Source organism: Cottoperca gobio, chromosome 6, assembly GCF_900634415.1.
Source record: "Cottoperca gobio chromosome 6, fCotGob3.1, whole genome shotgun sequence".
Classification (NCBI taxonomy): domain Eukaryota; kingdom Metazoa; phylum Chordata; class Actinopteri; order Perciformes; family Bovichtidae; genus Cottoperca; species Cottoperca gobio.
In genome coordinates this window covers 27272006-27295651 of record NC_041360.1, presented here as the reverse complement: position 1 = coordinate 27295651, position 23646 = coordinate 27272006, and the positions used below count along the sequence as shown (strand labels likewise).

The following is a 23646-nucleotide window of genomic DNA, read 5'->3' as shown; positions in this document are numbered from 1 at the left end:
CAGATCTACAACGTCGTAGAAAACACAAGCGGACTCCTGCTAGCTTAATCCTCTTTCTCACATAGTTCACCGCTACATTATTGTGATAACCTTCTCAGTCACCGCTAGTGTTTCTCAGTATTCACACGTCATGGCTCTACCACCGTAGATGGAGCAGGGAGAGTCCAGCAGACGGCAGTGATGCAACACCAACACTATAAAAGTCGTAGTAGAAGAAGAAGATGGGGATGCACATGTACGCGGTGTCTCCTTTCAGGAACATAGTGGGCAAGAAGCTGTTTATGTCCGGGGACAATATTCATGTCTTTAATATTCAACAAGTTTGCAAGACAGTGATGTTTATTATTTTTCTACTTGAATCAGAAACACACATTCGATACATTAAAAGAGACTCAAATACATCATCGGTGCAGTCTTCATCAGCCTAACCCTTTACGTGCTCGTTCCTGCAATGTTACTGTTAATGTTACTTCTGTGGTGGTCCATGCAGACACCCCGAGGATTTATTTGAGGCCTTTTGGAAGCAGCGATCAGTGACAACATGGTTTATTTATTACCTGAATCTAGAATCTGTGCAGCAGCGCTTTCGAGGTGCAGCGGAGCAAATGTTTCATAGTTTCTAGATCTCCAAAACTGAAAATCCGACATTCACTCAACTTCTCGCATTGATTGTGCAGAAAAGTTGTAAAGTAAGCTGCTCTCCAGCTCCTTTTCTCTTTTGTTGCACAACTATTGAACTACCTACAGACTCTTGTCCCCCTAAGAACGTTCAGCCCTGCTTCACACTCTGCAGCTGCAGACATTTCCACCTGCCAGTTACTCATTTATAACCACAGTCTTCTGTCATTGGCCGGTTGAAGCCTCCCAGTATATAAACCTTCCACTAAGGAATAATTTAGACAGAAGCACTCTCCTGCGAGCCTGAAAGTCATCAAGATTGAGTGTCATCAGTGTGGGGGCTGCAGTGGAGATGGACCAGCAGAGGAAAGTGCTGCCAGGCCTGTTGAAATAGTCAGATGTGTGCTTTTAAAAAGCTTTCATGCTCAGACGCGTGTTTACATGGTGCTGCATCGCTGGAACATCCACAGCTGAATGCACTCGTAAAAGCTCGACTTGAGACTGAAATACATCCATAAAAGAAACTATTACTCTGAAAGAAGAGCTCTCTGACTCACTCAGAGCCACAGGATTATTTTATTTTCTAAACCATCTCAAAGCCCGGCTGAGGTCGAGGTTTTTGAAGTGGAGTTATTTGTCCTGATAATGGCTCCAATTGTTCGGGAGACGCCCGCTGTGCATGGCGATGACTTTCGTCTGAGCAGTAATAAGCAGATATATTGGAGCGGCGTGTTCGGCGGGACGGCGCCGCTCGCTACAGCCCGGTCTTAATTCTCCTCTAATCTTCCTCCCTCACCTTGGCGCCCAGCTCTGATCGCTGCACGAGGAGGAAGCCAGCGTTTAAATGAAGCAGCTTACTGGGTGATTAGAAAAAGGTAAATTATTCATTACAGAATGTGTAATCATAGAGCGGCCTTTGGTGGAGAATGAAGGAATTCTGGGCGCGCTCTCCCGGAGCAAGACCACACCCCTTCTCCACCATTGATGGCAACCATGAGCAACATGAGAGATGAACGCAGCCACAGAGAGCTGAGGGAATAAACTACCGGCCCTCCTCACGTCACCATTAATGATGCAGAGCCACAATAACTCTCACATTCGGCCTTTACTTTAGCCTTAAAAACATCACCTGACACTCGATTGATCCCAGCAGCTCGCTGTGGGGAGTCTCTAGTTCACTTTTTAAAGTTGCGGTCAGAAGCCCTGCGGGTGGCCACTTTATATGCAGACAGGGTCACGGCAGATATCTGACGCCCGTATCTTTTATGGAGAATGTTTTTTCAGACCTGAGGCTGTTTTCTCTGAGAGGCCAGTGAAGTGTGAAAGCTGCTGTCAGACTGCGGTCTGGTGTTTGAATGCAGTAAATCTCACCAGCAGATCAAACCAGGTGTGAAGTCCTGACGGTGTTTTACTTCTTCCCGCTGCACATTAGCGAACATGCTCCGTTTCACTTTAGACACGTTTTTGTCGCTTCTTATTTTATTTGGGTCCAGGCTTAATGAGAATGTTCTCATAGACTTCTATACAATCTGACTTCTTGTTGCCACCAGCAGGCCTTACAGAGAATACAGGTTCAACACAGTTCCACATTGACTTCACCTTTCAGAACTGGAGGCTTCTGCTTGGAGGGGGGGGGGGCTTTTAACTGGATCTCACTTCATTAGTGTAACATGTTGTAATTCTGCAGAAAAAGTTGTATAAACTTCAGCAGAAACTCATATGCTGATGAAGATGGTGAGAAATGATTCTAAACATTTGCCATCGTTGAATAATATTAAAAATCGAGGTCAGTAAAAGAAATGGGAACTGAGTGAGGCTGCAGGAGTGTGGTCCAGCTGCTGGGTGGAGGACAGCTTCCCCTGTGACTGTGTGTCTGTGCGGATGTGAATGTCCTGACTCAGTGTTTCCTGGAGAAGATTAAAACAGTAACACGGAGCAGAACAAAGAAATAAGTCGGAGGAAGTCATTAATCAGCCTGAACGGTTCCTGCTTCTCTACTGGAAATAACCTTGTGTTGTAAGTGACTGCTATCTGCTGCGGTTTATCAGCAGAGGTTAAGTGAACACTCGCCATCTGCGACTCTCCATCATGAAACAAGACCTCAAAAAGCTCCAACGTCTCCCAAAATCTGCGTTGTTTTTGTAGCCCAATGGGCTGGTGAGCAAGAGAATAACTACTTTAAAGGTTCTGCATGAGGAACACTAGATAAATGTGAGGCTGTTTCTAGTTTTACTCACCCCAAGCAACAAGCCGCGGGCCTGGCCTGAATTCCAAATGTTTGTAATGGGCTAATAATTCATGAGAAAAATAGTTTTGCTCTCTCGCTGACTTTCTTTTACGCAGAGAAACGGGACATTTTAAAAGCGGAAGCGTTGTAATGAGAGGTATTAGTTCACTTCAGCCGCTGTTTTCATGGATTATTAGCAGGAAATGAGATGGAGGCGGGTAAACACTGGTAATGCTATCATATATAACCACTGCTGATGGGAGTTTGCTGGGACTAAGGGCTCATTAAGCCGGCTGGACGCCTTTTATGGTTTTGTTGTATCTCTTGCAGAACTCGTTCAGTTTCTGATGAGATTCTGATCTCTTCTACACCACCTTTGTTTTACTCCTCACACATAATACGTCTCCGAGCGGAGCGATTCTGCAGCAGGTGAGGAGCACCCAGTAGTGGAAGATGCTTCTGCTCCTCTCACGCTGCTGTTAGACGAGTCAAGCTGATCCAGGACCTCGGGGGCCTGAACGCTGCAGCTACAAAGAGCCCATTGAGTGAGCTCATTAATTCACAACCTTAAAGGCAACGACTGATAGTAGAAGATATTGCAGCGTGTGTGAAGCCTTCCCCTCAGTGTATCTCGCTGGGTACTTTTAACAGTCTGCATGGAAATTGTCACTTTGAATTAGGATGTTTTTAATTGCACAAGTTCACTGAACCAATCACTCCCCTGCCAGACATTATGGGAACACGAATGACTAATTATATGTGAAGTTATATGTGGAGTTTAGATATCATCATTCAGTTGCAAAATATATCCCTGCCTGGATTTAATTAAAGGATTAATCACATTGGTCTAAGAGCTGGAATCTGTTAGTTAATTAACTGGATGTTGTGCAGATATCCGAAGTAAAAGTACTCAAGAGTAGCGTTGCTGCTTGTCTTGTTGCTTCTTCCCAACTGGAAGAAATAAATAAAACTAAGGGAGGAAGGTATTGAATGAAGGGCCAGGATTTAACAGAAGGCTGAGGTCATGAGTTGAAGTCCAAGTACAGGAAATCAACCGTAAGTACTCACTATGTTGTATGTTTTGAACTGTAGAGTGTAAACCCCGTACAGATGACCTCAGTTTCCTGGTACCTCCACTGCAGTACAAATACCTCTCAAATGAAGTATCACAGCCCCAAAACGTGACTTTTGTGACTTCCTTGAATAAATAATCTCCACCTCTGCCGATGGGAGAGACTAATTATGCTGTGAATGATGTGCAGGAATGACTGGTTAATTCTCCCGTCTCGCCACATATATCCTCATTCAGCAGCAGAGGCGATCGTAAGTCTTTGCTTGTCGTGCTCGGTATTAACGAGCAGGCGTGTCTCTGTGAGGAGAATCATCAGTGTGTTAATCATGTCTGCAGCCGAGCAACGCCCACCTCTGATTGGCTGTTGCTGAAGGATGTGGTGATCCAACACAAACACCCCATAATATGAAACCCGCAATCTTTATCATCATCATCTATTCTGTTGAGCAGCATCTCGTTTACTGCGCGTCGCTCGGTGATGAATGGATGTGAGCGGTGGGGATATTACCGGCTTCCTGCGCAAGAATGGGAAATTATCTGCAGAATTAATGACTTTAACTTTGGTGTTTATTGGATTGGTCACAGCTACGAGAGATGGGAAGTCCTGGGAAACACGACCCTGTTGTGGTTCCAAGCACCAGACGCTCCTGGGTAGTTATTTAGATCATTTAGTCTTTGAAATAGTTTTATCCTTAATGAGCTACTCATGTTTGTTTTTAGCCGTGTTGGAGGCCGTGAGGTTGTTGGCGGCTTGGGACCAGATTCTGTCTGAAATACCTCCACTAACTATTGGATTGATCTTTGCATGACATGTCTAACAGTGGTGATGATGGTCTGCCTATTAGGAAATTATGAGTAAACACAGGTATAACGTAAACCCAACAGGAAGTTGGCCATTTTGAATTGCCCATTTCAGGGCATTTGTCAGTCCAGTCGCTGTACGTTAACGAATTCTTCCTCGAGAATGAAGACAATCGTTTAGAAGTTTGGTCAGTACTATCTATAACCTTTGTTGCACCTTTTCCCATAAAAGAGGAAGTTGTTGTAACTTTAGTGTAAACTGTCAAACCTGAACCAAACTTCACATTGTGGGGAACTGAAGACATGTACATGCCAGTATTCACTCATAGTCATAGCTACAGGAATTGTTTTATACTGTACTCCTCCTAGAGGGTTGACCAGATCCCCATCAAACGTGCTCAGAAAAGCCTAAAGACCTCGATGATGCTTTATTGTGAGGATTGAGTTTTTCGTTGAGCGGTGTCGTTGTAACTCAACTCCACATTGGCAGATCTTTGCTTAATTTCCCCTCTGGGGATCAGTAAAGTCTTATCTTAAGAGAGGTGAGGATGTTCATGATCACAACATGATGATTGCTAATGTTTGTGTTGCCTTTTACTGTAAAACCTTTACACAAATATCACAATTTACTGTGCAGATTGCAATTTATTGCATTCATGCTCCCCAGAGGATGAACCTTCCCATTTCCCACCAGCATCACCCTCAGACCAACATGTGGTTTTGGTCTAAATATTAAAAACTTGATAACTGATTTCCCCCCCAAAGCCGTTTAGCATATTCATAGTCCCCAGATGATAAATCCCAAAATGTCCTATGACCCTCATCATCATCACCTTCAGACCAAAATATCAATTTTCCACACAAGACATTTATTTCAAGACAATCTCATTTCCAGATTGCATTGAGCTCATTCAGGCTCCTCAGATGATGAACCATCCTTCCACCACCTTGTAGCAGATGTGCTTTGTAATCCTGCGGGGGCGCTAGTAAGGTTATGTGCTGTTAGCTTTATTGGTTTGTGTGGAGGCCTGATGAGGCAGAGTCCTGGTTTCAATTTTAGAGGGTGGATTTAATTGAACCTGCCAGTTGGTGTAGAAGCTGCGTGGAAAACTATTCCTGTTGGAGACGATCCCCCTGGATCTGCCACAACATATTGTTTGTGCGCCCTCAGCAGTGAGCAATTACTCACTTGGAGGAGCCTTTTCTTCTCTTTCTTTTGGTTGTGTATTGGCTTTTATTTTTATTTCTTGACAGATTTTAAAAGAGATGAGATACTCCTATTTTTATTCCGTTTTGCTGTGAGGGTTACACATTGACATATTGTTCGCTCAGCGGGGGTGACGCAGAACTGAACCCAGCAGCACAGGTGAAGAAGCAAAGGGAAATGAAAAGCCTCTAAAACGACCTGTCATCTCCTTTATATAATCCTTCCTTTCTCATGCAGCTGCTCTCCTAAATACCCAGAATCCTCTTCACCGCACTGAAGCAGCAGACTCTCTAATGAACCCGGGCCTGGTTATCTTGCACAGCAGAGCAGTAACATCAGCACTGTGAGGCGTCAGGCGTCCTCTGTCCTGTTTGGGACTGAAACTACTTTGTCCTGGTTTTGTGGTCCATACGTCACCCCCCCACCCCGGCTCAATGCGAGGAGTTTAACAAACGAGCCAAATAGTTGCTGAGCTGTTCCTGCGGCGGCGGTGTCTCTCCAGGGTCACACAGGGAAGAGGATGGCTTGGGCGCCACGTTCTTGCTGACCTATTCACTACCTGCCTCTAATGGGTCATATTTTAGCTCATGTGGCGGTGACAAATGGCTGCGCTCTAAAAGCCCTGTCCAAAGTGCTGAAACTCGGTTGATCTACGACTGAGTCTCGTTGATAAATGCCTCCCATCAGTTTGCGCGTGACGCCGATTCATCACCTTGCTGAGGTTTGTGTTGGGAATCCATATTGGATTTTTAATGAAAGAGAATATAATGCAATTCAAAGTCAATGGGTTTGCCAATGTCCTCGCTCTTTACAAACACACACTCTCTCTCACACACACACATACACACACACACACACACACACACACACACACACACACACACACACACACACACCCATTAAGGTACATATACACACACACACAAAAACAAACAGTTTGAGATTGCATTGCATTTCCCTAACAGTATTAGAGCGCCTGCCTTGAAGGGCAGCTGCTGTAATTGTGTTTGTCTTCAGCAGACCTCACACTTCTGCTGCTGGATCCTTCAGACAGGGACACAACAAGATTTATGAGCCTCATCCATACAAATTAGTAATTTGCATTTCAAAGAAAACTGTTTTTGTGTGGCAATAGACATATTTTAAAAGGCATGTTTTGTTGTAGGAAGTGTCCAAATTTAACGAGAAAAGATTGTAGTTATAAGACACCACACAGGTTTAATGAAAAATGTATTTTTTCATAAAATTGTTTACATTATAGTCGGTTTAATTGTACACTAGACTAACAAGATTTTTTTTTCTATCCTCGCTTGGCACCGTTTAATGTAACACAGCAAAGAAAATGCTTTTTGCAGACATCAAAGCTGTCTCAACAAAGTATTTAAGACAGAAAGTTCCTCTGTGCTTTTCTCTGGTTGCACTGCATTAATGACCAGTAGCCATGTAGATTATAGTCAAGCTATCTGCCTGATTAAGCTTGTTATAATGACACAAGTTTGAAATACAAAATAGTCTCTGCTTGTAGCGATTTATGTAAATGTATATGAATTTTCCTTTAAAGCCACACAGAGTTCCAGTGCAGTATGTCCCATCAAAAGTCTTGAAAAGAGGGCACGTAAATTACATTGTCCAGTGTCCATCAATCTTCATCTTCACTTAATCCCAAAGTGCTTTTACAGACAAGGACATTTCTTACATGGAGTCGTCCGGTAAGTCTATTACAGTGGCCCTCACCTTGATCCCAGACATACCAAATTCCAGGAAAGAAGACGAGGATGAATGAGTGCTGGGAATCAACAGAGTTTCAGCTGGGTCTGCTATCAGTTTTCTGTAAAACATTTGGCTGTACAGAGACATATACATGACAGAGCAAGCGACTGCAACCACGATAAAAAACACAGCACAAGTAGCCATCACCAAACTGTCCCAGTTCTCAGTTTTCGCCCTCGGGGCCGCTGCCTCCTTTGTGGTCACGTTGACACAGTCCCTGCTGTATCCAGACTGTGCTGCAGTGACCTCAACACAAACCTGGTAGCAAGTGGAAGGCTTCAGCCGTTTGATGTGGTACTCTTTGACATCAGCAGGAAGCCTGGCTGTGAATGGCATCAAGTGGCTGCTGCTGTCGGCTAAAATGGACCAATTTAGTTGTGAAACCAAACCCCCTGTGCTCTCCCAGGAAACCCTTACAGAATGAGACTGGACCGATGTGATATATATATGTAAAGGTTGACTTGAATGCTGGGCAGTGTATCCATCCACCGCAACCATCACAGACTTGAGGTCTGCCCCAACAAGATTGTGCGCGATGCAGGTGTACGAGCCTGATTCCTGCTCCGTGGCATCGTAGAGGTCAAAGGTTCCCTCAGGGTGCATGTAGTACTTATCAGACACACTCCCAGGTAGGACCCTGTCTCCCGACGGCGTCACCCAGATGATCTCAGGCTCTGGTTCTCCGAACGCCCGGCAGTGCAGCGACACAGACCTCCCTTTGCTGACTTCGACCCGATCCGGGATGCTCCCAGGTGAGATCAGAGGAAGGCAGATCTCTGTCATCTCCCTGAAATGCACCTGTCGGACATGCTGGCCTTGGTACTCTGGAGGCTCCACACAGAACAGGGAGTCGGGCTCCATGAACCGAATGGTGGTCTTGTTCATGTTGACCCAGCGGATGACGCAGTCGCAGCGGATGGGGTTGCTGTGCAGACTGACCTCTCGCAGGTTGGGCAGGGACTCCACAGTGCTGCGGTGGAGTGCACTCAGAGCGTTGCTGTTCAGCATCAGAGTCTCCAGCCTGGGGAGCTTGTGGAAGGCCCGGGGATGGATGTAGGACAGCCTGGGGTTGTTGGTGGCCTCGATTTTTGTCAGCTCTGGCAGGTTGTTCAGGGCAAAACTGTCGATGGAAACAAGCTCAGGCATGCTGTTAATGCCGAGCTCCCTGAGATGCATCATGTCCATGAAGTCACCTCTCTGGATCCTCTCAATGGGGTTCTTGTTCAAATCAAGAAACTTCAGATTCTTGACTCTCGTCAACGCTGATCTGGGCACTCGGTTGAGCAAGTTGTCAAAAAATGAAATGCTCTCCAAATTCTCAAGGCCAACCAGAACGTTGTCCGGCATTTCAGTCAAATTCATCTTGGCAAGCACAAGGCTTCGGAGGTTCGCCAGGGGATTAAAGTTCATGTCTGACAGCTCAATGATGGGGTTTTCTCCCAGCATCAATATCTCCAGGTTGGGTAAATGCTGGAACCACTGGCTGTTTACGCTTGTCAGTCGATTGGAATTAAGATGGAGCCTCAGCAGCCTGCTCAGGCCCTGGAAGGCTCTGGGGGTAATGGTGAAAATCAGGTTGTGGTTAATGTAGAACTCCTGGAGATTAGGCAATGAAGTGAGGCAGCTGTCAGATAGCTCCTGAATCCAGTTCTCCTCCATGTGGAGTGACAGCATCCGGGGGAGAGACCCTAGACAAACATCGCTCACAGAGGAAATGTTATTCTGAGACAAGTCAATTTCAGTGATGTTTGCCAAGTAATCCAAAGTTTTCTCCACATTAACGATGTTGTTTGTCTGCAGCAGCAGCACCTGTGTTTCTGAGGGGAGTCTCTCCGGTAGTATCGAGAGGCCCAAGTCATTACAGTCCACAGTGGCAGCCTCGGTGTAAATAGAGCTGGGTGAGAACCAGGGTCGTATGTCACATCGACACAATGCAGGGCAATGAGCGGCCCCCTCAGAGGCCAGAACAAAAGCAGCCAGAGATAGCTCAGCCAGCAAACAAGCCACAACTGCTGTCTCCTTCATCTTGGCCCTGTATTCCCTTCAGCCAGTAATTGGCCCTTATGGAGTCAGCTGTTAGCACTGTTAACTTCACAAATAAAAGCTAATTTGTTACTGCAGCAAGACAGAGTGGATTTCTGCTGACGCCTTGTCCCCGAAGCTCTAGCCCTGTTGTCTTCCAGCTCTTGGCAAAGAGAGGCAACCTTTCAGTTTGGTCCGTGCCAGGTTGTCATGCACGCTGTGATATGTCAAGGTCGATGTATCCTTCAGGGAGCGACGCTGTGCAGCAGAGGGGCGGTTGAGCAATGCTGTGGCTCCGGCTGGGGACAAATCATTCTGCCTTCCATCATTATTATCCTCCGTCGCTGTCTACGGTGTCAGTTTCCATCTGTGGAGACAGGAGAGAAAAAAGGCCAATTTAACAATGTGACGATGAGCTATGAAGGCATATTGGCATTTAGGATTATTGAGACTTATTAAGCCTTTTCTGCCTCATTTGATTTTATTGCTTTCCTCGCACCATCGGAATTGATTATGATTAAGTTGACCTTATGTATATTATTTGACAGGTTTGAAACAAAAAGGTAACTTTTGATTCTCTTTGTATGGCTGAAGGGCAAAAGAATGGAGCTGATGTTTTTTATTGCTTTCTTCACTCAAAGCAGCACAAAAATAAGTTTCCTAGAAAAGAAGGAGCTCTGAATTTATGCTCAAAAGTTGATTCAAGTCCCCATTTCTTCCCCCGTGTTGCAATTCACTGAGCTTCTCCACCCCCTGAACCTCTCTTCTGTTGTTGCACCTGTGCACACTTCACATCACCCCCACAACACAACACACGACCTGGAGGAGTTGTAGATCCACCAAAGATATCCGTGGAACGAGCTCACCGCAGATCTTGTGCTGCGACTTCTCAGTTGCGTTTTGCATAATTCATGAGGCACTGAATCAATGTTGTTGGTACAGGTGACAGGTCTACAGCGGGCTTTGCCTATGTCGACTGCACATATTGATGTTTTGATTAATCTGTGACCTTGAGTGCAGAAGCCACGGCTGAAGTGAACAACAGTAGATGAAGCTGTCGGTAAAGTGCGAAGCAGCCGGCTGCTGATGAGGACGGGCTGTGACACTTCATGCATATATAAGCTGTTTATTGCAGTCTGTGTGTTCAGGGTTACACAACTGAAAGAGTTCCTCTCTCACTCCCCCCCCCTCTTTCTCAAAGTAGCAAAATACTTTTAATGAAGTACTTTGTCCATGACTGTTTTGACCCAAGCTTACCAATACTTTTACTAATACTTTTTGCATACATATACTTATATATTAAATGGAAAAGGCCTGTATTATATATATATATATATATATATATATATATATATATATATATATATATATATATATATATATATATATATATATATATATATATTGTCTTCTGGACAAACCCCACCAGCAGGACGGTGTATGGAGTATTTGGAAATCGTACTCGCATAAGTAGAATTACACATTTGGAATCGTGTTTATTTCTTAAAACCACTATTCTAACTTGTTTACCTTTTATTTAAATATAATGTTCAATACAACACTAGTAATGAAACGTTTCAAATTTCAACAATTTATTTTCAAGAATTTGAATTTTCTCTTAAATTCCACCCCATCCTAATTATATACAAGTATATATAATATTTATTCATACCGCGCTCGCAGATGCTGAGGTAGTGGGCCAATCACGTGTTGCATTAAATCGAAGAAACAACCATCAATTATTTTCTAGATCTGGATACAGAAAGGATGGAATGCAGATGTCGTTTGACCGTACACGTTTCGATACCGCCTGGTACTGATTATTTAGTTTGGTCGATATCTCAAAGGTATGAAATACTGACTCAGCTGGTGCACCAGTTATATGAACATTACTGCAGGAGCTCAGTGTATTGTACCGGCTGATATACACAGAGAGCAGGATGTTTGAAGATGCTAACAATAAAACATTGTTAAAGCCCCCCCCCTTCACTGTCTCCCCCCCTCTCTCACTGGCCCCCCCTCTCACTGTCTCCCCCCTCTCACTGTCTCCCCCCCTCTCTCACTGCCCCCCTCTCTCACTGCCCCCCCCTCTCACTGTCTCCCCCTCTCTCACTGCCCCTCCCTCTCACTGTCTCCCCCTCTCTCACTGTCTCCCCTCTCTCACTGTCTCCCCCTCTCTCACTGGCCCCTCTCTCTGTCTCCACCCTCTCTCACTGCCCCCCCCCCCTCTCACTGTCTCCCCCCCCCTCATCACTGTCTCCCCCTCTCTCACTGTCTCCCCCTCTCACTGTCTCCCCCCTCTCTCACTGTCTCCCCCTCTCTCACTGTCTCCCCCTCTCTCACTGGCCCCTCTCTCTGTCTCCCCCCTCTCTCACTGCCCCCCCCCTCTCACTGTCTCCCCCTCTCTCACTGTGTCCCCCTCTCTCACTGTGTCCCCCTCTCTCACTGTCTCCCCCTCTCTCACTGGCCCCTCTCTCTGTCTCCACCCTCTCTCACTGCCCCCCTCCCTCCTGCCCCCCCCCTCTCACTGTCTCCCCCCCCTCTCACTGTCTCCCCCTCTCTCACTGTCATGTTGCCTCTCACTGTCATGTTGCCTCTCTCACTGTCATGTTGCCTCTCTCACTGTCTCTCCCCCTCTCTCACTGGCCCCTCTCTCTGTCTCCCCCCTCCTCACTCCTCTCTGCCCCCCCCCCCTCTCACTGTCTCCCCCCTCTCTCACTGTCTCCCCCTCTCTCACTGTCTCCCCCTCTCTCACTGCCCCTCTCTCTGTCTCCCCCCCTCTCTCACTGGCCCCTCTCTCTGTCTCCCCCCTCTCACTGCCCCCCCCCTCTCACTGCCCCCCCTCCCCCCTCTCTCACTGTCTCCCCCTCTCTCACTGGCCCCTCTCTCTGTCTCCCCCTCTCTCACTGCCCCCCCCCCCCTCTCACTGTCTCCCCCCCCTCTCTCACTGTGTCCCCCTCTCTCACTGTCTCCCCCTCTCTCACTGGCCCCTCTCTCACTGCCTCCCCCCTCTCACTGTCTCCCCCTCCTCTCACTGCCCCCCCTCCCCCCTCTCTCACTGTCTCCCCCTCTCTCACTGGCCCCTCTCTCTGTCTCCCCCCTCTCTCACTGCCCCCCCCCCTCTCACTGTCTCCCCCCTCTCTCACTGTGTCCCCCTCTCTCACTGTGTCCCCCTCTCTCACTGGCCCCTCTCTCACTGCCTCCCCCCTCTCACTGTCTCCCCCTCTCTCACTGCCCCCCCTCCCCCTCTCTCTCTGCAGCCATGTGTGAAACACACACGGTGGTATCCTCCCTGCTCCGTGACGAGAGTGTCAGAACTCCTGTGCTGTTGCAGAACTCTTCCTTCAGTCGATATATAATCAGGAGACATCGGACAGTCTGTCGTGTTCTCGTGCTCACATGACTCGCTTCCATCTGCTTCCATTTCTTGGTCGTCTTTGTTTTGCTCTCATGCAACTCATTGAACCCTCGCAGGAGAGGAGGGGCTGAAGTTATAGTATGACGTCATGGCTTCTCCAACACTACGTTTATGTAACGTCTTCATTCAACAACAAAAACAACTGATATGCTAATGAGGCGAGCATGCTCTGAATGTTACATGGAGTGTTTAATAGTTGATGTTTTCTCTTTCGGTTGGAAAGTGTGCTCTCAGGAGACACTGCCCAACGCTCATTTAATTTCTCCTGTTTATTTCCGCCGATGCTCGCCGACTCATTTCCCTCTTATTACTTAACACAAAGCATCTGCAGTGACTCCCCTCACACACACACACACACACACACACACACACACACACACTTTCATTATGCGATGAATATGGAGTTATGTTGGCTGCGATGTGATGATTCTTCGTCCTCTCCTTCATGTTTTTAAAGGTTATTTAAATGAGATTGTTCTCAGCAGCTTCTCCTTGTAGACCGTGAGGGACAAATGTCCCATGATTGACAGCAGGAGGAACAGTATGTCCTGAGAGACGTCAGCAGCTAAACGCTAACAGTGGATGTCAAATACACAGATTGCAGATTTGTCTTTTCCCCGCTGCACACGGAGAGAACGTCCTGTTGAGTATTTCGTGAAGCATTACACGAGAGCAGAGAGCAGCTCTGTTTAACCCGGCAGGACCGCCAGGCCGAGCACTGTTTTAAGTGCTGAGTATTGACATTCTGTGAATGGATTAAAAGCCGCCCAAATGTAAAATATTAATGCATTTCTCACGCAGCAGAGAGCGAAAGAGGCCGAGGGCGCGAGCTCTCAGGGCGCTGCCTTCCTAATGTGGCAGACGTCTCATAAAGTGTTCCCACTCCGCCATGTTTTATTCAGCACTCACTGATACACAGCCTGCCGCTACCGCTGTACTCTACGTGATATTACTTCCTTAGAGCTGGTTGGTCATGTTGGGAAGCGAGTCCAGTATCCCAGTTCATTGCTGCCAACCTTTTGCTGATGAAAGCAGCTCGCAGCACTCGCTCCAAAGGTCGCTAAAGCTAGTGAAAAAGTAGCCACGTTAGCAACACTATCGGCAGGCCGCCCTCCACAGACTGTCCTCCACAGACCGTCCTCCACAGACCGTCCTCCACACAGACCGTCCTCCACAGACCGTCCTCCACAGACCGTCCTCCACAGACTGTCCTCCACAGACTGTCCTCCACAGACCGTCCTCCACAGACCGTCCTCCACAGACCGTCCTCCACAGACTGTCCTCCACAGACCGTCCTCCACACAGACCGTCCTCCACAGACCGTCCTCCACAGACCGTCCTCCACAGACCGTCCTCCACAGACCGTCCTCCACACAGGCCGTCCTCCACAGACTGTCCTCCACAGACCGTCCTCCACAGACCGTCCTCCACACAGACCATCCTCCACAGACCGACTGTCCTCCACAGACTGTCCTCCACAGACCGTCCTCCACAGACTGTCCTCCACACGGCGTCACCGTTACTCTCATCTTTATTAACACACCACCTCTGACCTCTGACCCCCTGAGGGCAAGAGAAAACTGGAAAGCTGCTGCACCACGGAGTCTGTTTCACTTTGTCCCCCCCCTGCGCTGACCTGAACAACATGCGTGAATTATGATTCATGTCTCGTGAATTAAGGCGCGAAAACAAAACCTTTTTAAAGTATTTAATAATCTTTATGGGAAGTAGAGCAGCAGATTAAAGATAAAAAATTAATGGGTAATTAATTAAAACATGTATAGATGCAGGTAATGTTTTTATGTTTGATTAGGACTATATGCTTATTTTATTATAATTCTACATTTTTTAAATTATATATGTATTATTTGATACAGAAAATAAATGACATTAAATAGTGCAGAAGTTTAAATAAAGGGACAAAATATAACATTTAAAATAAAACCCATTTTAAATATAAAACTATATATAAAATAAATATTTATTGTCGACTTAATTAAATGCTTTTTTGAATCTTCTTTCGGGCAGAGTTTGGAGAGAGGCTCAGTGTTGATGTTGGGAAACTGTAATCTCTGAACGTGTTCGTTATTTAACTCGACATTAGTCGGCTTTAGTCTTCCATCCATCAAATCAATCCCAGGAAATGAACTCCGCACATTTCAAACACTCGTCTCTCGGGGCCTCTGGATGCCAACATGCAGCGCTGCCTTGTTCCTCTCCAGTCTGACAGAACGTGTGGATCCCAGCGCTGCTTTGCAGAGAGAGCAAGAGCTGATTAAAAACTAAACAAAGAGGGAACACAGTCATTTCCTCCACCTGTTCCCGCTGAGAGCTACAGTAAAGCTGAGAGTCTGAACTAAGAGGAGACGTGTTTTTGCAGCTTTATAAAGGCAGACGAGATTAACGGCAGAATGCATCTAAAGGCAGTTTTATGTGAATTGAGAAACATTAAAATACGTCACGTGATGTAGAAATAAACCTTAGGGAGATCATCTAGTAGTTTTAAATTCATGCTGATAAAATATGTTTTTATATATTGGTGTATAAAATGTCCCAAACGTCTTTTAAATTGCTTATAAGTGTCTGACCAACAGCTGCTTGTGAGCAAAACGCTGATTTTCTCATGTCTGCACCAACTCTCACCTCGAAATGACATTTATATACAACTAATGTGCAACAGCAGACATGTTTGGTGGAAACGTAATGATTGTTCATCAGTATAATGAGGATTGAAGGTATCAGTGTAATTACAGCAGCTTCCTGGGGGTCTCTTAATTACATTTTATGTGTCATTCATCACAGTTTAGAGGTGCTGATGCTTATTTATCGGTTTCTTCCAGACTCAGACTGGAAATGTTGTTGCTTCCAGCGAAGCTCAGCTCTTATTCCAACACTGATAACAATTATAACAATTATATTTCATTGTTTTACGCCACAATATCCAATCCTGCAACACAAAATCTGCTCAAGCGGGATTAAACTCTGAACATTACATCAGCAAAGGAAATGTAATGTTGTTTGTCTTGTTGTTCGTTAACATGCGTCGAGTCGCAGAATGTTGATTCTTCATTTGTTCTCCAACAAAATATCCGATCTTTTACCTGAAGCGTGATTAAACATGAGGGTCTTAAAGCAAGAGACACGATTAACATTTCTCCAAAACCACGATCCTCCCCGACATCAGCGGCAGGAAGTGGAATACACATGATCGTTTTAGTGTTTTGATTCTCTTGTCACGTGGAGGCAGGCGAGAAACATTACGTTTTCTTCAAGCCTTCACAGGAACACGGGGGATGGATACAAATGATCATTTCGGGGGTGAAGTTTTCCTTTAAGTGCTTTTGTAAGCTGCACATTACGACCTGTACGTGGTACGCCCACCACACATCCCAACATCTTCTAGTTCCTGCGCTACATTAATGTATAATGTCTATTTCCACTGCAGCGTGATGTGGAAAACAAATGAACTATACAATAATGTAATATATATGAGACGGGGTGTACCTGACAGCTGCTGTGTTTCTGGGTCAGAACACATTTCCAGGAACACAAAGAGAAGAACATGCTGCTCATTATGCACCAACTATAAATAAATAGTTCTTCTATTATTTCGTTTTGATAAATAAAAGTAAAGTTAGTCAACATGGCTGTATTCTCCATGGAGGGCGTGAACACAGCTGTGACTGTAATAATAACTGGATCATCATTTAATAAACTGATGATTAGGTCTTCATGTTGTCGTGGGACTGGATGCAATCTGGACCTGAACTGAGCAGGTTGTGGAGTTCTGTCTCCATCTGGGCTCTTTGTTCGGATATCTCTGTTTGTCTTCATCTCGTCTCTGAACGTCTGTTTGTCTTCATCTCGTCTCTGAACGTCTGTTTGTCTTCATCTCATCTCTGAACGTCTCTCTGTTTGTCTTCATCTCGTCTCTGAACGTCTGTTTGTCTTCATCTCGTCTCTGAACGTCTGTTTGTCTTCATCTCGTCTCTGAACGTCTGTTTGTCTTCATCTCGTCTCTGAACGTCTGTTTGTCTTCATCTCATCTCTGAACGTCTCTCTGTTTGTCTTCATCTCGTCTCTGAACGTCTGTTTGTCTTCATCTCATCTCTGAACGTCTGTTTGTCTTCATCTCGTCTCTGAACGTCTGTTTGTCTTCATCTCGTCTCTGAACGTCAGGTTGTCTTCATCTCGTCTCTGAACGTCTGTTTGTCTTCATCTCGTCTCTGAACGTCTGTTTGTCTTCATCTCGTCTCTGAACGTCTCTCTGTTTGTCTTCATCTCGTCTCTGAACGTCTGTTTGTCTTCATCTCGTCTCTGAACGTCTGTTTGTCTTCATCTCATCTCTGAACGTCTGTTTGTCTTCATCTCGTCTCTGAACGTCTGTTTGTCTTCATCTCGTCTCTGAACGTCTGTTTGTCTTCATCTCATCTCTGAACGTCTGTTTGTCTTCATCTCGTCTCTGAACGTCTGTTTGTCTTCATCTCATCTCTGAACGTCTCTCTGTTTGTCTTCATCTCATCTCTGAACGTCTGTTTGTCTTCATCTCATCTCTGAACGTCTGTTTGTCTTCATCTCGTCTCTGAACGTCTGTTTGTCTTCATCTCATCTCTGAACGTCTGTTTGTCTTCATCTCGTCTCTGAACGTCTGTTTGTCTTCATCTCATCTCTGAACGTCTCTCTGTTTGTCTTCATCTCGTCTCTGAACGTCTGTTTGTCTTCATCTCGTCTCTGAACGTCTGTTTGTCTTCATCTCGTCTCTGAACGTCTGTTTGTCTTCATCTCATCTCTGAACGTCTCTCTGTTTGTCTTCATCTCGTCTCTGAACGTCTCTCTGTTTGTCTTCATCTCGTCTCTGAATGTCTGTTTGTCTTCATCTCATCTCTGAACGTCTGTTTGTCTTCATCTCATCTCTGAACGTCTGTTTGTCTTCATCTCGTCTCTGAACGTCTGTTTGTCTTCATCTCATCTCTGAACGTCTGTTTGTCTTCATCTCGTTTCTGAACGTCTGTTTGTCTTCATCTCATCTCTGAACGTCTCTGTTTGTCTTCATCTCGTCTCTGAACGTCTGTTTGTCTTCATCTCGTCTCTGAACGTCTCTCTGTTTGTCTTCATCTCGTCTCTGAACGTCTGTTTGTCTTCATCTCATCTCTGAACGTCTCTCTGTTTGTCTTCATCTCGTCTCTGAACGTCTGTTTGTCTTCATCTCGTCTCTGAACGTCTGTTTGTCTTCATCTCGTCTCTGAACGTCTGTTTGTCTTCATCTCGTCTCTGAACGTCTGTTTGTCTTCATCTCAGTCTCTGAACGTCTCTGTTTGTCTTCATCTCATCTCTGAACGTCTCTGTTTGTCTTCATCTCATCTCTGAACGTCTGTTTGTCTTCATCTCATCTCTGAACGTCTGTTTGTCTTCATCTCATCTCTGAACGTCTGTTTGTCTTCATCTCATCTCTGAACGTCTGTTTGTCTTCATCTCGTCTCTGAACGTCTGTCTTCATCTCATCTCTGAACGTCTCTCTGTTTGTCTTCATCTCATCTCTGAACGTCTCTCTGTTTGTCTTCATCTTGTCTCTGAACGTCTGTTTGTCTTCATCTCGTCTTCGAACGTCACAGGACGTTTTGGATGATTTGAAGTCGGCTGACCAGTTTGGTTGGAAGGCCAGAGAGAACAGCATTACAGTAGTCGATCCGTGATGTCACAAAAGCGTGGACCAAGACTTCTGTACTGGATTGGGACAGGGACGGGCGGAGTCTGGAGACGTTGCACAGGTGAAAAAAAACAGTGATGTTCTTTATGTGGGGTACAAAGGAGAGGGTGCTGTCCAGAGTGACACCAAGGCTCTTGACTTGACTGGAGAACGGTACGGAGAAGCCATCGATGATGAAGTTTGGGGCAGTGGAAGTTTGTGTTTTGGATAAAGTGCTTGTGACGTTTATCTGACAAATTAATTAATTTATTTGAGTCGTTGATAATGAAAATAATCTTTGTTTGAAAACCTGAATTTTGACAATTGGCAACAAATCAAAATTTGTTTTCTGACGTGTCTCTAACGTCTGTTTACACTTGAACTACTCGGCACAATTTGAGTGTGAAAGAAACTAATGTTTGCTGTCGAGATGGAAAAGAAAGTTAAAGTCTGGCACTGTGTACAGCCGTCCATCCGACCATATTCATTACCTTCCACTGCGTTAAAGTTCTGAGACGAATTATAACGAAAGCTGTCAAATAAATATAGTGGAGTATGTGTTTTTAAATAGCATAAAATAGAAATACTAAAGAAGTAAAAGTACCTCAACATTTCTCTTTAATTACATGACTTCCCACCTGTGGATATATGACCTGTAGTTCCAGCAGTAAATAAATGGTTCAAAGGGTTGAATGAACGTGACACTGGGGATTAGATTGTTCACGTTGGATCAATACAACATGGATTACAATCAGTATCTTCCTTCCTGTCGCTGCTCTCATGGAGCTCACGCTGTTATTGGCATGAAACTGAAAGGACGACCCCCCCCCCCCCACACACACACACACACACACGCTCACACACACGCTCCTTGTTAGCATCACCAGCACCAGGATTCACACTGAGCCTCCACTCCCACGAGTCACACTTCTCTCTTTAATCAGCAGCCTGTTAATCACCCTCACACACACATACAGTGGTGCCGCATACACAGTGTACACACACACACACACACACATACAGTGGTGCAGCACTCACACACACACACACAGTTTACCAGAGTGACCTGTGTGTGTTGCTTTGTGACGGTGTGTGTGTAGATCTGCAGTCACCTGTGTGTTCAGTGCGGAGGAGGCAGCAGATGGCTTTTTATACTGACTCTGACAGGTCGCTGTGTGTGTGTGTGTGTGTGTGTGTGTGTGTGTGTGTGTGTGTGTGTGTGTGTGTGTGTGTGTGTGTGTGAGACGACCAGAGAAAACTAAAGTGTTAAGAGTTTAGATAGCAGCTCAATACCTGGAAAGCTAATGATTTCACCTTCAAGGCGAATAAACGACATGGAAAATGCGAAACACTCGCCTGCGATTATTTTATGTGCACAATTAATTCACACAACGATATATTTTTATATATATAAGTGTTGTTTACTTTCACATAGAACGTGAATGTTACGTGGCGGAATAACCGGATCGGGGGCGATTCTTCTGCACCGCCAATAAACATCACGCAATCACTCTGTGCTTTGAATCGTACCTTTCACAATAAAAGCCCGAGATTTGTGCCCCCGGTCTGTAAAGGACTTAAAGCAGCGATGCTCGGCTTCTAATTCACAGTGAAAATAAATGTATTCAGGGAATTTCTTTTGTACTTTGACTTTAAATAAAGGTGCAAAATATACTGATTTATGTTTATGAATCATTCCAACGTTTGAGTGCATCATGAATAAGTTCCAGCTGGACAAACTCTTTCAAATGTGACCAAAGCACTTACAACTCAATGCAGCTGCAGCTTTTAAATGCAGAACGGCTTCTTGATACAAACTTTTCCTAAACGTTTTAAAGAACTCTTGTCGATCCTCCAGTTAATAAAGGATTTTTAATCAGAGTTCCTCGGTTGCTTTAAAGACTTCCAACACCAGGAGCTCAAAGAGCACCAGGTGCTTTTACTTCTACATCACACTTTATGTTTCTGGCTGAGCATCTTCTGAAGCTACAGGAGTCAGGAGACAAAGTTGTTTTATTGTTGACGTCTGATCATTGATGGCGGATTCAGCTGATTATGTCAGAAACAACCTTTGAAATGTCTAACAGATACAACAGACTGGCTTTGGATTGAATCTCTAAAAAACAAACACGAAAATATTAAAAAGAGCTTCAAACTGCTGTTATCTTATCAGTTCTGATCCTCACATGACACAGACTTCTCTATTCCTCTGCAGGTGGTGCAGGTGGTGCAAACACAGTGTGAACACATGAGACAAACCAAGCTACATCTGAACGTATGGGACAAATGTCTTGATTATGATTATTAAACGGTTTGTTCTCCCTCAAGCAAACGAGGAAGATCTTTTTATTCTCAAATCTGAATCTCATACAAAATGCTTTCATCGACCTCCAGTAAATAATTCCAATGATAGTAACGTTGAGAAGATACGAGCTGTGACATCATCATGACGTTGTTTTAGTTCTTGTAGAAGTTGACGTCTTCTGTACTTAAATATGGAAACCTGCACTGTGGTTAGAAACTATCCAGCTGGCACGTTGATTAATGTGTGTTGTCCTTTTAAATCTTTAAATCTTTGCAACCACTCAAAGCGCTCTACAACACGTCAGCATACACACACACACACACACACACACACACACACACACACCATTGGCCATCGGGTTCAGTTTCTTGCCCGAGGACACTTCGACATGTTGACCACAGGGACCGGGGATCGAACCCACGCCCATGGAGTGGTGGACGACCACTGTACCGCTGCAGTCCATTTCTAAATGTGTTTTCTCTCTTTTTGTAACTCCAGCCAGCGTTCTTTGTTCTCTGTTCTCAGACACCACTGTAACTGTATCTTTGTGCACTTTGTTTGCATCACAGGACAATAAATTAACCCATGAAGTACCTGATGCTTCTCTGCTAAACCATCTAAAGAGATGATTAGAAACAAACTTGACTCTTGTATACTACCATCTTCACGTGTGTGCTCCTCACATCCACATGCTATAAGTCACGTTGAAGTAATCCTCCCGCTATTGTCAATTACTAACTCGTAATGTTGTGTTTTGCTTGTGCAGCGAAGCCCTCTGAGAAATCATGTGATGCCAGATGAAGGATGAACGTTGACGTGTGACTTGTGGAGCGGCTGCGTCTGTGAAGTGTGACACTGCTGCATGTTGACGTGAGGACAGTTTGCTCGTTCGTCGGGAAGCTGCGACCCCTTTTACTGACCCCCGTTTAGTCGGGGTGGGGGTTTCAATGTGCACTTAAAGACGCATTTAGTGCACTGCTGGTAATTATGAGCGAGGCGTAAATACAGCGGCAGGGAGGGAGATGGAGGTTCTGGTCAATTAGGCAGGCAGCGGTGTGGTTCCTCCCATCAGAGCAGATCGCCTGCAGCCAATCCTGCGACCTGCACATCTAAACTCGTCCTGACTCGTGTTGGCTCGTCTCACAGCGTCTGTCTCACGTCGTTAGCGCTCCGGAAGCATCCTCCGTTTCCTGGACGACATGGAGCTTGTTACTGTGGGTCCCCGAGTTTGAACCAGACCTTTAGTCGCATGTGAGTCTTTCCTGCCTCGCGTGACTTTGACTTTGCCTGACAAACACAACCTCCCTTCCAGAAAACAGAACCCCCCCCACTTCATCCTGTCTGCCTTTCTCTGACTTCAGAGGATGAACCTGTGGAGTGACACCTCCTGTCTAACTGTAATAAAACACTTGAGTTTACAGAACAACACGAGGATCGTCTGCGAGAAGCTGCAGCGTCCTCGCACGCATTTCAAACCTGCGACAAAAAATCCCCCCAGCCAGCCCTGTTTTCTTATTCCCCTCAGCCGTCAGAACCGCAGGCTGAGCCGCCACAGAGCTCAAGGACTACCGCAGTCCTCCCAACACACACACACACACACACGAACACACACGAACGAACACACACACACACACACACACACACACACACACAAAGTCATACAGCCATGAAACACTCACCAGTAGAATCCATCACGTCCCATGCAGCAGCAGAGATTCAGCAGGTATTCCTGGCATAGCTGCAGCAACACCAAGTGTGTGTGTGTGTGTGTGTGTGTGTGTGTGTGTATGTGCGTGCGTGCGTGTGTGTGTGTGTGTGTGTGTGTGTTGTTTAAGGCGTGCAGCGCAGCATGTTAACATTCAGCAGCAGCGGCGGCTATTTTCTTGTTTTCCTCGAGTATCTCCCAAGAACCAACGTCTCCTCTGTTTTCCTCTCAACAGCGACAGAGAGAGACAGAATGAGAGGGAGAGAGCGAAGGGGAGAGAGAGAGAGAGAGGCTCGGAGAGCAAGAGGGAGGGAGGGAGAGAGAGGCTCAGAGAGAAAGAGAGAGAGATTTTTTGGATTTTTCAAAAAACACTATTTACAAAAATAAATGTAAACTCACAGTTTACAAATAAAGTGCAAAGAAAATCCCTTTCTGTTTTAAAATACATATCTCTATATATATATATATATATATATATATATATATATACACACACACACACACACATAATTTTTTTTTTTATCCAACCAAAGATTGTGCAAAGTGCAACTCATCCTTATCAATAAAACAAACAATATTCTTGAAACACGAACGCCGTTTAAAAGTCTCTAAATCTGAACTCGAGCCAGAGTCTGTCCCTGATGTCACGGAGCCATATTGCTTTGGCCTCCTGCCCCTCTCTGTTCTCTAAGGTGTTCCTCCTGCTTATATAAATCCCCATTTTTGCTTCTCCTGAGAGGAAAGTTAGGAGCTGCCACTTTTCTTTGTTTGCCTTTTTGTAGGCAGCTCCCATGATAAAAACCCTCTCAGTAAAA

The 23646-nt window shown here is 45.4% G+C and overlaps 2 protein-coding genes across 3 annotated transcripts in view; one reads left to right on the top strand and one right to left on the bottom strand.

The window, feature by feature from the left end:
- The window catches only part of immp2l (inner mitochondrial membrane peptidase subunit 2), a 113516-nt gene that overhangs the window by 73641 nt on the left and 16229 nt on the right, over positions 1–23646 (top strand). The gene's annotated exons all lie outside the window — the stretch shown is intronic.
- Positions 5567–23051, bottom strand: LOC115009646 (leucine-rich repeat neuronal protein 3-like). The gene is made up of 2 exons (XM_029433789.1): positions 22806–23051; positions 5567–10084 (listed from the first exon to the last, which is right to left on the bottom strand). Exon 2 carries the CDS (start codon positions 9718–9720, stop codon positions 7618–7620), a length of 2103 nt encoding a protein of 700 aa, XP_029289649.1. The 5' UTR covers positions 9721–10084; positions 22806–23051; the 3' UTR covers positions 5567–7617.